At 38.3% G+C, this 13,402-nt stretch overlaps 1 protein-coding gene across 2 annotated transcripts in view; it reads right to left on the bottom strand.

Moving 5' to 3' along the window:
* Nucleotides 1–13,402, bottom strand: part of SP4 (Sp4 transcription factor) — an 85,819-nt gene that overhangs the window by 37,046 nt on the left and 35,371 nt on the right. For both annotated transcript variants that reach the window (XM_010366736.2, XM_030933205.1), the window contains exon 4: nt 24–252. In XM_010366736.2, coding sequence (XP_010365038.1) covers nt 24–252 — 229 coding nt within the window. The remainder of the gene's footprint in view (nt 1–23; nt 253–13,402) is intronic.

Below are 13,402 nucleotides of genomic sequence, written 5' to 3'. Positions count from 1 at the left end.
CAGTTGAAAAATAGAGCGTTTACCTTCCTTCTCCTTCCCTACAATTAGGACAGGAACAGGCAACTCTTCGAAGCCTCTTGCCAGGTTGTACCTCTTGATCAGAAGTTTGCTGGCCTTGCTGCAAATGCACTTGTGTGAGTTGGTCAGGACTAACAGCACCTATCGTGGCATTAGCAATTCCTCCAACTGCTACAGTTACAGGAGCTATAGTAGCTTGCTGGACTTTTACTCCATCTTGTCCTTGCTGTTGACCTAAAAAGGAAGAAAAAAAAAGATGTATTGTAATGTTTTCTACATCTAAAGAAAGGATTTAAAAAAAATTCCATGTGCATAAATTTTTTCTAACGATCTGTAAAGTACAAAAACTAAGGGGTTAATGGCTTATACTATGTCAATCCTTCTAAAATATAGTATTCTTAGTTAGTGGCTCAGGTTGCCTATGTATCTAGATGATGGAACTATATACATTTAACCCACTTTGGGACTTAATTTCTCTCTCCATCTATAAAATGAAGATAATAATACTTGCTACTTACCAACTCACTAAAATACCATGAGGACACATGAGTCTAAAAGCATTTTGAGATCCTAAGATAAAAGACGTTATATAAACACAAAGCTTTATTACCATTTCCACAGTAAGCAACATATCTCATCACAACAAGAAAATACAGAAGTGAAAAGTCACTAAACAAAGGATTAAGTTTTATGGACATCTTGCATTCCTAAATAGTTTAAATAAACCTCTCTTTATTGATTTGACTTTTTAAATTGTATACATAAAGTGGTTTTTAAAATGCAAAACCACCCAAGATTACTACATACTGTCACTGTAATCATAAAAAGACATTTAAGATATTATTACTTTATTCATTCATGTTATATAGCTTAGACTTCATCGCTCAGATTGGTATATATACCAGCGTGGCTTCTTCACTTTGGGAAAAATATAATAAATAATGCACAATAAAACAACAAAAAACTGTATTTGCATGGCTTAACATTATCCGGAAATACAATGCTCTTTTTTTTTTTTTTTTTTTTTTTGAGACGGAGTCTTGCTCTGTCACCCAGGCTGGAGTGCAGTAGCACGATCTCGGCTCACTGCAACCTCCACCTCCTGGATTCAAGCAATTCTCCTGCTTCAGCCTCCCTAGTAGCTGGGATGACAGATGCGTGCCACCATGCCCAGCTAATATTTTTTGTATTTTTAGTAGAGACAGGGTTTCGTCATGTTTGCCAGGCTAGTCTCAAACTCCTCACCTCAGGTGATTCACCTGCTTCAGCCTCCCAAAGTGCTGGTATTACAGGTGTGAGCCACCGCGCCCAGCCTATGATGCCTTATAATTACCTTTTCTTTCACACAGTTCTACATTCTCTCCATCAGATGTGGGAATAACAAGTATGTGAATGGACTGAAAAGAAAATACCAATTTATGAAAGAATGTTTCCACCTCAGGAAATTGATGTAAGTATTAGGTAAGTTAATTTACAAATCCTCTACCACAGTGCCGGCACAGAATTGCTCATTACATGGTAGCTACTGTTACTAATTCATCTCTGCTGAGTTCAGGGGCAATACAAGAATAAAATAAGTCACTTTGGAGGTCGAGACGGCGGATCACAAGGTCAGGAGATCGAGACCATCCTGGTTAAGACGGTGAAACCCCGTCTCTACTAAAAATACAAAAAAATTAGCTGGGCATGGTGGTGGACACCTGTAGTCCCAGCTACTCGCTATTCGCAAGGCTGAGGCAGGAGAATGGTGTGCCTGGGAGGCAGAGCTTGCAGTGAGCCGAGATCATGCAGCCTGGGCGACAGAGTGAGACTCTGTCCCAAAAAAAAGAAAAAAAAAAAAAAAGAGTAAAATATGCTAGCAGAAATAAACATGACAGTCCTGCATATAAAATGGTTTCTTTCAGGCCAGGCATGGTGGCTCATGCCTGTAATCCCAGCATTTTCGGAGGCTGAGGTGGGTGAATCACAAGGTCAAGAGATGGAGACCATCCTAGCTAACACAGTGAAACCCCATCTCTACTAAAAAGTGCAGCGATTGCACCACTGCACTTCAACAAAAAATTAGCCAGGTGTGGTTGCACATGCCTGTAGTCCCAGCTACTTGGGAGGCTGAGGCAGGAGAATCGCTTGAACCCAGGAGGCAGAGGTTTCAGTGAGTCGAAATGGTGCCACTGCACTCCAGCCTGGGAGACAAGAGCGAGACTCTGTCTCAAAAAAAAAAAAAAAAGAAAAGAAAAAGGCAGGGGTGGGGGTGGTTATTTCAAAGCTGCATATGTAGTACCTTAAATGTATGGGGCAACCAACAAAAGGCAATAAAAATTACCAAGTAAGAAAACAGTACACATTTTCTAAACAAAATTAAACCTCTGACTCTCCGAGCCAACATCAATCTCACCATCCTCTGCATATCCACAGCACCCTTAATTCCTTTTGGTAGCACCCATAACTAAGATACACATTAAAAAATACATTTTGTCACTGTTTCAGTAGGGATACAAACCCTCTACTAAAGTTTATATTTTTGTACACCTTTGAATTAGCATGGTGTGGGAAGTAAAGCAATGCAAGTGAAGTTAGAGTTGTAAATTTATAACTGTGCACTCAGGGATCCTCAGTTTCCTCAACTCTAAAATAGTAACACTGACTTCCGTAAAATTTCTGCTCCCTGTCTACTTTAAAGAGCTGTTTCTGAGGATCAAGTTGATTTTCCAGGGGTAAAGGCTATACAAATTATAAAGCAATAAACAAAAGGTATAATTATTTTGTTTCAGTGTTTTTGAACACGTATTCAGTAAAACCAGATGCCTTAAGGATGACCGTGGCTACACAATCTATTCAAACTACTTGTGTACCAAGAAGCACAGTGATACACACACTTTCTGTTTACTACAAAAAAAATGCATTTCTAGAAACGAGAGTACTGTCTGAACAAGCACTATACAAAATCTACAGCATGGTCCCTATGGAGCTGCAGGTATTTTAAGTTGGCAAGTACCCTTTACATCCCCTGAAGACACAGGTATTTTTGGCCACAATTTTTTGACTACTTTTCTCATAACATTTATATAACAGTCATTACTTTAAAGGTCACAATAATATTTAAGATGACCTTTATTTTGGTAAAGAACTGCTAGATGAGTTTCAAATCAAAGCTAAGTTGGGGGGTGAGGGGTGGGGAAGAACTGCTAGAGATTCCTGATCCCTCTGGTCCCTTGACCATGTCCTTGACATACTCCTCAAGCCTCCATATTGTGAGCGTTTCTTTGTTCAATGCCTAAACAACTTGGAAAGTTATTTCAACGAATAATAGAGGCAAATTATATTTGAGTTTGTATACTGAAGCCTGTTAATTGACTTTATCTAGATGTTTCACAGACAGCTAAGTTCAACATACTACTTTATTTCCACTGCCATCAGTAAGCCACCAAACTCCAGAGCAAGACCTCTGAGGCCCCACTTAAGTTTAATTCTATTGCCTTCTCAGACCTCATCTCTATTAGTCTCTCTCTTGCTCACTCTGCACTTGATATACCGGCCTCTCTTCTGGCCCTCAAACAAATCAAGCTCATTTCCTTCTTAGGGACTTTGCATATACACCCCAGTCTAAGTGGGGATGCCTTTGCATGCAGATCTTTACATAGTTGATTCCTTTGTAATATTCTGGTCTGAGTTCAAATCTCCCCTCTTTAGAAATGCCATTCCTGACCTTCCCATCTAAAAGTGGTTCCCCTCAGTATATCACTGTATCATCACCTAGTTTTGTCTTGTCTTACTTTGTCCTTTTATAATTTGGTCTTCAACTCACTTCTGAAGGTAAAGTGCCATGAAAGTAGGGATCTTGCCTATTGTGTTCACTGCTGTATCACTAGTATAACAGTGCCTAATAACTAAATAACAATGCCACTCAATAACATGTTTAATAAATCAAAGTTTAAAAATAAAAAATGATTTCATCTTCCAGTCTTGCTTCTGCTAATGTCCCTGTTTCAGTAAATGCTACTCCTACTCTCCTTATTATCCACACTGAAAACCTTAAAATGTCATCTTTTAGGCTACTTCTTTAATCATTACATCCAGTGATGAACGAATTATGAAGACACTACTGCATAATAATAGCTCTTACACTAATCTGTTTCCAAGCAAGACTATCATCTTGATCCAAGCCCTGGTTAATCTGTGCGTCTACCAACCTAAATGAAGCTTTCCCTCCTTTCTCATCCTTCAAACTGCTGCCAGAAAAATAAAAAAGTCATGTTCTGATCGTCACTTTCATGCTCAGTAACGTTTAATCATTCTTCCACTGACCAAAGTCTGGCATTCAAAGCACTCTACCACAAGGACTTACTTAGCTCCTGGTTCACAGTCTTTCTCCTAATGACCAAATCTATTGTGCATTTTCACAGTGACCATTTACAGGACTGCTCTGCTGCATTTGACACCACACGCCACTCCATCCTTATCCAACATTTACTCTGTGAGCTAATTTCCCACATTTCAGAAACCCCTTCTTCTCTGTTAGCTCCTTTGTGTTTGGTTGTTTTTTTGTTTTTTTGTTTTTTTTTTTTAAGAGAGAGGGGTCTTACTCTGCTGCTCAGACTAGTCTCGAACTCCTGGGCTCAAGCAATTCTTCTGCCTTGGACTTCCAAGTAGCTGAGATTACAGGCGTGCACCACCATGCATGGCCTTAGCAATTTTTTACAATCAGCACGTAAATCTAAATTTATGTCACATTCTTAAAAGATGTATCAGCCAGGTGCGGTGGCTCACACCTGTAATCCCCACACTTTGGGAGGCAGAGGCAGGAGGACTGCTTGAGCTCAGGAGTTCAAGACCAACCGAGGCAATATAGTGAGACCCCATCTCTTAAAAAAATTAAAAAATTAGCCAGGCATGGTGGCATGTGCCTGTAGTCCCAGCTACTCATGAGACTGAGGTGCTGAGGTGAGAGGATCGCTTGAGCCCTGGGGATCAAGACTTCAGTGAGCCATGATTGCACCACTGCACTTCAACTTTAGCCTGGGTGACAGAGCAAGACCCTCTCAAAAACAAACAAACAAACACCCTCTACTCTTCCTAGGCTACTCTCCCGGGTTCTGACTTCTCATTCTAACTCTCTTCTTGGGGGACCTCATTTACTTTCGTAACTTTTACTGCTATGCGTAAGCCGATTATCTCGCAGATCTGTGCTTTCTACTCAGAAGTGTCATACTCCTACTGTCAACTGCCAGTGAACACTTCCACCTCAGATTCCTCACAAGCAATCTAAGAACCAGAGAGCTTAGCCCACTTTCCTAATATAGCTATTTTTCACCACTCAAATAGAAAACTTGGAAGCCATTCCTGATTCCTCTCTATCTTCTTCATCTCTGACAACAAGAGCAACTATTGTTTTATAGCTACTATGTGGTAAGGCACTTTACTGGATGCTTTCCATATATTGTTTCACTTATTCCTCATATCCCTATGGGCTGAATATTACTGTCCCAACTTTTTATTTTTCAGAAATGGAGTCTTGCTCTCTTGCCCAGGCTAGAGTACAGTGGCACAATCATGGCTTACTGTAGCCTCTAACTCTTGGATTCAAGCATCCTCCTGCCTCTGCCTCCTGAGTAGTTGGGACTACAGATGCATGCCACCACACCTAGTTAATTTTTTAAATTCTTTTAGAGATTGTATCTCACTATGTTGCCCACGCTAGAATCAAACTCCTGACCTCAAGTGATCCTCCTGCCTCAGCCTCCCAAGTAGCCAGGACTACAGGCACAAGCCATGGCACCCAGCTTACTGTCCCAATTAAGATGAGAAAATTAAGGTTCTGAGTGGTATGTAAAACACCCAGGATCCTAAAATGGAAAAGTGACAGAGCTGGGATTTGAACCCAGGCTTAGCCAACTCAAAAAGCTATTCTCTTTCCACCATATACATTATCTACGTTGATCATAAGTCCCTGTTGAGTCTACCTCTTCAAAATATCTCAAATGTCTTCATTTCACCATACCTATTGCTTGCACATTAGTGCAAGCCCGTATCACCATTATGTCAGTTTTGCCCCTTCTTATATTCATATTGCAGACCTAGCTCCCCAAAAAGCCAATGGGCCCTCCATACATTCACAATAAGGTCAGTATTTCTTAGCAGAGTACATAAAGTTCTTCATGATCTAACTCTTGCTTAGTTTTATAACTTCATCTCTGGGCACTCCTACTCCATGCCCACTCTCACCATCACCTACAGTGAATTCCTATCTTCTCTAATGTTCCGTGTCTCCGAACATTTGAGTAATACAGCTGGAATCCAACATATTCTCCCACCCCAAATCTCCATCTCCCTTGGTCTGACAAAAGCCTATTCATCTTTCAGATTTTAGTCTTTAATCCTTCTCTTACCAATGAAACTGCTTTGTAAAATAATTTTTTTAATAACTCAAAATTTCTTGGTATTGTAACTACACATTATGGTGAAACAGACTGAGGATGGCCACTCTTTTATTTTTCTTCCACATTACCAGAGGGAAAACATTACAAGGCTGCTTGGAGTAGCCAAGCCATCTTTCTTACTCCTTTTTTGGTTCTGCTTTTTTTTTTTTACTTTTTTTCAAATATAGAAACTGGGCCAAGGTAATGGAGGGGGACAGTCTGTTCGCAGGTAGTAAGATATTAGAATTACTAACTATTCAACAAGATCTAGCTTGTTGGGCATTTCTTGCTCATTTTCTTTTAGTACCAGTAGTCTTCTGCCTCAGTAGAGTAGTAAAAGTTGAGACGATTTGAATTTAAGCTAACAGGAAGAAAGGAAAGTCAGGTTTAGCTAGTAAAGGAAAAAGGCATATTCCATATAGAATAACCTAGTTCCCTGGATTGTGAGGCAGGGGCCTATGCCTAAGTCAACAAATTCTGACTTGAATTTTGGTATACCTAGCTCCCTAAGAGACCTCAAGAATTGGCTGAATTAGAATTTAAGTATTTCTGGTCTTACCAGTAAGATACCATCTCATTCCATCATAATATTTGTCATAAATTATTTCCAACAAAAGCTGCTCAAAAAACAGATCATCTGTGTGGTTTTTATGTCATTTGTCCTTTGGCTACCAAAGTTCCTGGCACACTGAAAGTACTTAATGAATGTTTCTTAAATAAAGTGAATGATAATCTAAAATCCATACAAACATAGAAGCTTTCTTATGAAACTCGGCCAGCAGTATATCACATGACTACTAGATGACAGCTAGTTTACAATACATATGCACACAGGTGACAAGACAGTAAGAAACCAAATCAAGTGGGTATCTGCTACAATTCCTCCCTGACTCACTGATATGGCAGTCAGATCATTTAGGAGCAGATCCCAGAGCGTAACTCTCAACCTTGGTACTGAAACTATGTACTACTCTCTCAGGTATCAGATTTATCTGATGACATTTGCTATCTACATTCAGCAAGGTTTTTTTGAAAAGAGTATTATAAAAATGTTAACTTTAAAAAAGTATAGACCGGGCATGGTGGCTCACAACTGTAATCCCAGCACTTTGGGAGGCTGAGGTGGGCGGATCACAAGGTCAGGGGTTTGAGACCAACTAGTCCTAGCCTGGCCAATATGATGAAATCCTGTCTCTACTAAAAATACAAAAAAACTTAGCCGGGCATGGTGGCAAGCACCTGTAGTCCCAGCTACTCAGGAGGCTGAGACAGGAGAATCGCTTGAACCTGGGAGGCAGAGGTTGCAGTGAGCCGAGATCTGACCACTGCACTCCAGCCTGGGCGACAGAGTGAGACTCTTGTCTTAAAAAAAAAAAAAACACCGGGCACACTGGCTCAAGCCTGTAATCCCAGCACTTTGGGAGGCCGAGACGGGCGGATCACGAGGTCAGGAGATCGAGACCATCCTGGCTAACACAGTGAAACCCGTCTCTAATAAAAAATACAAAAAAAAAAAAAAAAAAAAACTAGCCGGGCGAGGTGGCGGGCGCCTGTAGTCGCAGCTACTCGGGAGGCTGAGGCAGGAGAATGGCGTAAACCCGGGAGGCGGAGCTTGCAGTGAGCTGAGATGCGGCCACTGCACCCGAGCCTGGGCGACAAAGCGAGACTCTGTCTCAAAAAAAAAAAAAAAAATCATAACTACACTTGCCGTTTAGGGAATAGGCTAAGATTTCTCCCTTTCTCCGTATTTTGATGAAAGTAAATAGTTTAGTATTACAAACACATATGCTTTAAGTTTCTTTTTCTTCTGATTTTAAGAATAAAGCATGCTCACCACAGAAAACTATGAATAAGGAAATGAAATAATCCAGAAAGTAATTACCCATAGATTACCACTATTATCATTTTGATGTGATGATCTAAGTTCTGTTTTAATCTTTGTTCAATGCATTTTGATGCTGATACAACTTTACTACATAAAAATTCTGTATTAGCCTCTTTTACTTATTTAATAAGTACTTCTAAGTTATTAATATTACATTATTTTAATATAATGGTTGTGCAATATTTCATCATATACCATAATTTACAAAGCCATTACTGTACTATTAGATATTTATTTCCAAATACGTGTTATAAGTAACAAAGTAATGAGCAACTTGAACTAAAATATTGTTTATTATTTCCAAGGGATAGTCCTAGAAGTGAGATTACTAAATCAAAGGACATGAAACATTTATAAGACTATCTAGATTATAAAATTACAGGAGTATATATAACGAGCTGCATTCATTTACATTTCCACCAGAAGTATGGGAGAATGCTGTTTCATCTCATGGAGCAAGAGAAACTCAGTAAAATTTATAAAATCATTTAATAAACAAAAAAGTCGGATATCTCACTGTAGTTTCTAATAGAAGTGATTACTGCTCTCACCTCTAATATTGTATATTTCCTTAAGGTGTAAGCCAATATAGTAAGGCAAGAAATAACAGATCTATATAAGAAATAAAGACTGAAAAGGAAGTAACGAAACTGTCATGATTTACAAAAGATATAATTGCATTATTTAGAAAACTACAGAAAAATCAACAAATTATTATAATATGACACCTGGCCATCAGCAAGATGGCCAAATACAAGATCAACATAAAAAAGCAACAGTTCCCAACCATATCAGCAACAAGCACTTGAAAAAGAAAAAAAAAAAAAAAAAAACAATTCCTTTCATAATAGCAACCATAACCACAAATACCTGAGAAATCAATCTAATCAGAAATATGCAAGATCTTGAGGAAGATTTAATAAAGGATATAAAACAAGACCTCAATAGAGAGAAATATATGTTCTTGGATAGGAAGAGTCATTAAACTAAATGTGTCAATTCTTCCAAAATTATTCTATGAAGTGAATACAATCACAAATTTAATTCAAAACTTTTCCATGAAACTCTGCTAATCTGACATGTGAAAAATCAACTAAGAAAACTCTGAAAAAGCAGAATAGGAGAATAAAGATATGTTATGCAGCTACAGTAATTAAAATAAGGAGCTGTCAGCTTAGGAATAGGGACAGAAATGAACACAGTTTAAAATAGATGTGTGTGTGTACGCAAAATAATCCAACTGTGCCTTATTTCTTCTTTTGGAAAAGACGATTTGCAAGGTTTTTTCTTATAGTAAATAGTAAGTAACATTACTCTCTAAGATAGATCTGCAAATTTGAAAAACAAAACGAAACTATTTATCTACCTATAAATAAACTCACCTACCAATAAACTGAAAATGACCTATTTAATAATAGTCATACAGCAGGTTCAAAGTACATGTGTTTCTTAATAATGTTTTGTGCATATAACCTAGGGAACAAGGTTTTCTAAGAGAACCAATCAGGAAAAACAAAAACTGCTGACTTCTATGATACAAAACTTGCCATGGGGGCCAGTGGCATTTTTTCTGTTCTGAATAATACTAAAATGATTCTTAAATAATACTAAAATGAGCCTCCTTAGATTGACTTCCTTTACAGATTAAACTTGGAATCTGCCTAAGCAAATGTCTAAGGTCCTCTCAAAGAATATGTCTCCTAACATTGCAAATAACTTTCAATAAACACACTCTAAAATAGGATTTGGTTTACATAATGATCTGACTTAAAATAAGCAAGGAGGCTGTATATTCCCAAACATAAAAAGATAACCAAATATGCTTAGGGCTGGGGAGGATAGAGAGGAGAAATGGGGAATGACTGCTAATAAGGGTTTCTTTATGAGGTCATGTGAATGTTCTAAAACTAGATTGTGGTGAAAGCTGCAAAACTCTATCAATATACCAAAAACCATTGAATATACACTTAAAGTTGTATAATATGGTATGTGTATATATAAATAAAGTTGTTTTTTTAAAAGTAACTAGATTTAAAAAAATTTTTTTTTTAAAATTCTACTTTGTTGGCTATGAGTACCTTTAAGCCAGTGGTTTCCAAAAGGAGGCAATTTTGCCTTCCAGGAGATACTTAGTAACGTCTGGAGACATTTTTGGTCGTCACAAAGTGTGAGATTACTGGTATATAGCGAGTAGAGGCCTGGGATGCTGCTAAACATCTTACAACGCACAAAACATATCCCAAAATCAAAGAATTACCTGGCCTAAAATGTCAATAATGCTGAGGTTAAGAAATCCGCTGAAACTCAGCATCGGAATAACTCAACTAACATTTATGCCTATCATTCATATTATCATAAACAGCTATAACAAAATATGTGAAAAATTAAAATATGGTACATTTGTGTGATCCCTATAAAAACTACATGAGTCTCCACAAAAACAGAAACTATATGACTCTGAATTAAAGCCTTTGAAAAGAGAGCTATACAAATTTGGGAATAGGCTGTGACAGTTTTGACAGACATATGACTAGAGAGATTCCATGGCACAGTGGTGGTAAAAAAAATTCTTGATTGGAAAATTATGCTTATTAATTACAAAATACTTCTTTGCCTTATGCAAGAGCTTCAATGACATGTTTTCCTATAGATGAAATACAAATGAAAATACTAAGAAACAACTGAGTACCTTCTGTATCTCTTAAATGAAGGTGAATCATATTAGCCAATGACTTCCAGGACTATTTACATACTATGGGTCATGTACAATCTGTGAACCAATACTGAGTTACTGAACAGGCACAACAGTTTAGTAGAGCCAGTTTAAATAGAACTTTCAGGTCAAGCAGACCTGTTTCTGAGTTCTGATTCTCACTGCAGTTTCTTCCTTTGAAGACCTGGGAGCTGTAGTTGACTGAAACAGTGTATATAGCACAGGTCTTAGCATAATGTCTGGAATGTGATAAATACTCAAGAGAAATGTTAACTCCAGTAAAACAAACTGCAAACATATTAAGTATAAATACTTAACAGCCATTCACATTTCCTTAAGTCCTAGCACTTTGAATGTGAACTTAGTATACAAGTGAGATTTATTCATTCAGCAAACATCTACTGAGTACCTGCTATGTGCTTAATGCTGCTGGAGAAATGATAAATAAGATCTGACCAGAAGCCCTCACCTGTAGGGAAGACACACTCAAATAAATGACTATAATATGTACAATAACAAAAATGTGCATAAAATGCCTACTTAATAGAGAGGACAGTGATTTACTGTCAAAAAAAAAAAAAAATGAAGGCTTCACAGAGGAGATGAAACCATTGATGGGTGGAAAGAAAAAAGGCAAATGGGAAGGCAGTGGGAAGGCTATATTTAAAGGCATAACCCTGAGACAGCATACCACTGGAGATTAAAGTTCAAGGAAGTGAGGGGGCTAAAGATGGGGTTGGAAGGCTAGATCAGGAAGGGCCTTAATTAATTTTTTTTATTATTATACTTTAAGTTCTAGGGTACATGTGCATAACGTGCAGGTTTGTTACATATGTATATTTGTGCCATGTTGGTGTGCTGCACCCATCAACTCGTCAGCACCCATCAATTCATCATTTATATCATGTATAACTCCCCAATGCAATCCCTCCCCCCTTCCCCCTCCCCATGATAGGCCCCAGTGTGTGATGTTCCCCTTCCCGAGTCCAAGTGATCTCATTGTTCAGTTCCCACCTATGAGTGAGAACATGCGGGGTCTGGTTTTCTGTTCTTGTGATAGTTTGCTAAGAATGATGGTTTACAGCTGCATCCATGTCCCTACAAAGGACGCAAACTCATCCTTTTTTATGGCTGCATAGTATTCCATGGTGTATATGTGCCACATTTTCTTAATCCAGTCTGTCACAGATGGACATTTGGGTTGATTCCAAGTCTTTGCTATTGTGAACAGTGCTGCAATAAACATACGTGTGCATGTGTCTTTGTAGTAGAATAATTTATAATCCTTTGGGTATATACCCAGTAGTGGGATGGCTGGGTCATATGGTACATCTAGTTCTAGATCCTTGAGGAATTGCCATACTGTTTTCCATAATGGTTGAACTAGTTTACAATCCCACCAACAGTGGAAAAGTGTTCCTATTTCTCCACATCCTCTCCAACAACTGTTGTTTCCTGATTTTTTAATGATTGCCATTCTAACTGGTGTGAGATGGTATCTCATTGTGGTTTTGATTTGCATTTCTCTGATGGCGAGTGATGATGAGCATTTTTTCATGTGTCTGTTGGCTGTATGAATGTCTTCTTTTGAGAAATGTCTGTTCATATCCTTTCCCCTTTTTGATGGGGTTGTTTGTTTTTTTCTTGTATACTTGTTTGAGTTCTTTGTAGATTCTGGATATTAGCCCTTTGTCAGATGAGTAGATTGCAAAAATGTTCTCCCATTCTGTAGGTTGCCTGTTCACTCTGATGGTAGTTTCTTTTGCTGTGCAGAAGCTCTTTAGTTTAATTAGATCCCATTTGTCAATTTTTGCTTTTGCTGCCATTGCTTTTGGTGTTTTAGACATGAAGTCCTTGCCCATGCCTATGTCCTGAATGGTACTACCTAGATTTTCTTCTAGGGTTTTTATGGTATTAGGTCTAACATTTAAGTCTCTAATCCATCTTGAATTAATCTTCGTATAAGAAGTAAGGAAAGGATCCAGTTTCAGCTTTAAAAGACATGGTCTCACTCTGTTGCCCAGGCTGCAGTGCGGTAGTGCAATCATAGCTCACTGTAATCTCAAACCCCTAGGCTCAAGAAATCACCCTACGTCAGCCCTCTCAAGTAGGACAACAGACAAGTGCCACCATACCCAGCTAAATTTTTTATTGGGACAGGATCTTGCTATGTTGTTCAGGCTGTCAATTTCTTAAAGAAGGGACTTTCTGGGATAGGAGAGAGGGAATCCTTGTTAAGGTATTATGCCCATCCTTCCCATCCCCAACCCAGAATAGCTGCCACACAATAATCATTTGCATTTATTCAATTTACTAAATGGCTAGAATTGAACTAAACTACTTTACACTTATACTTTGTCCAATGCTCTC

The sequence above is a fragment of the Rhinopithecus roxellana genome, chromosome 6 (genome assembly GCF_007565055.1).
Source record: "Rhinopithecus roxellana isolate Shanxi Qingling chromosome 6, ASM756505v1, whole genome shotgun sequence".
Classification (NCBI taxonomy): domain Eukaryota; kingdom Metazoa; phylum Chordata; class Mammalia; order Primates; family Cercopithecidae; genus Rhinopithecus; species Rhinopithecus roxellana.
The sequence above is the reverse complement of the archived record's forward strand: the minus strand, read 5'-3'. Positions and strand labels throughout refer to the sequence as shown.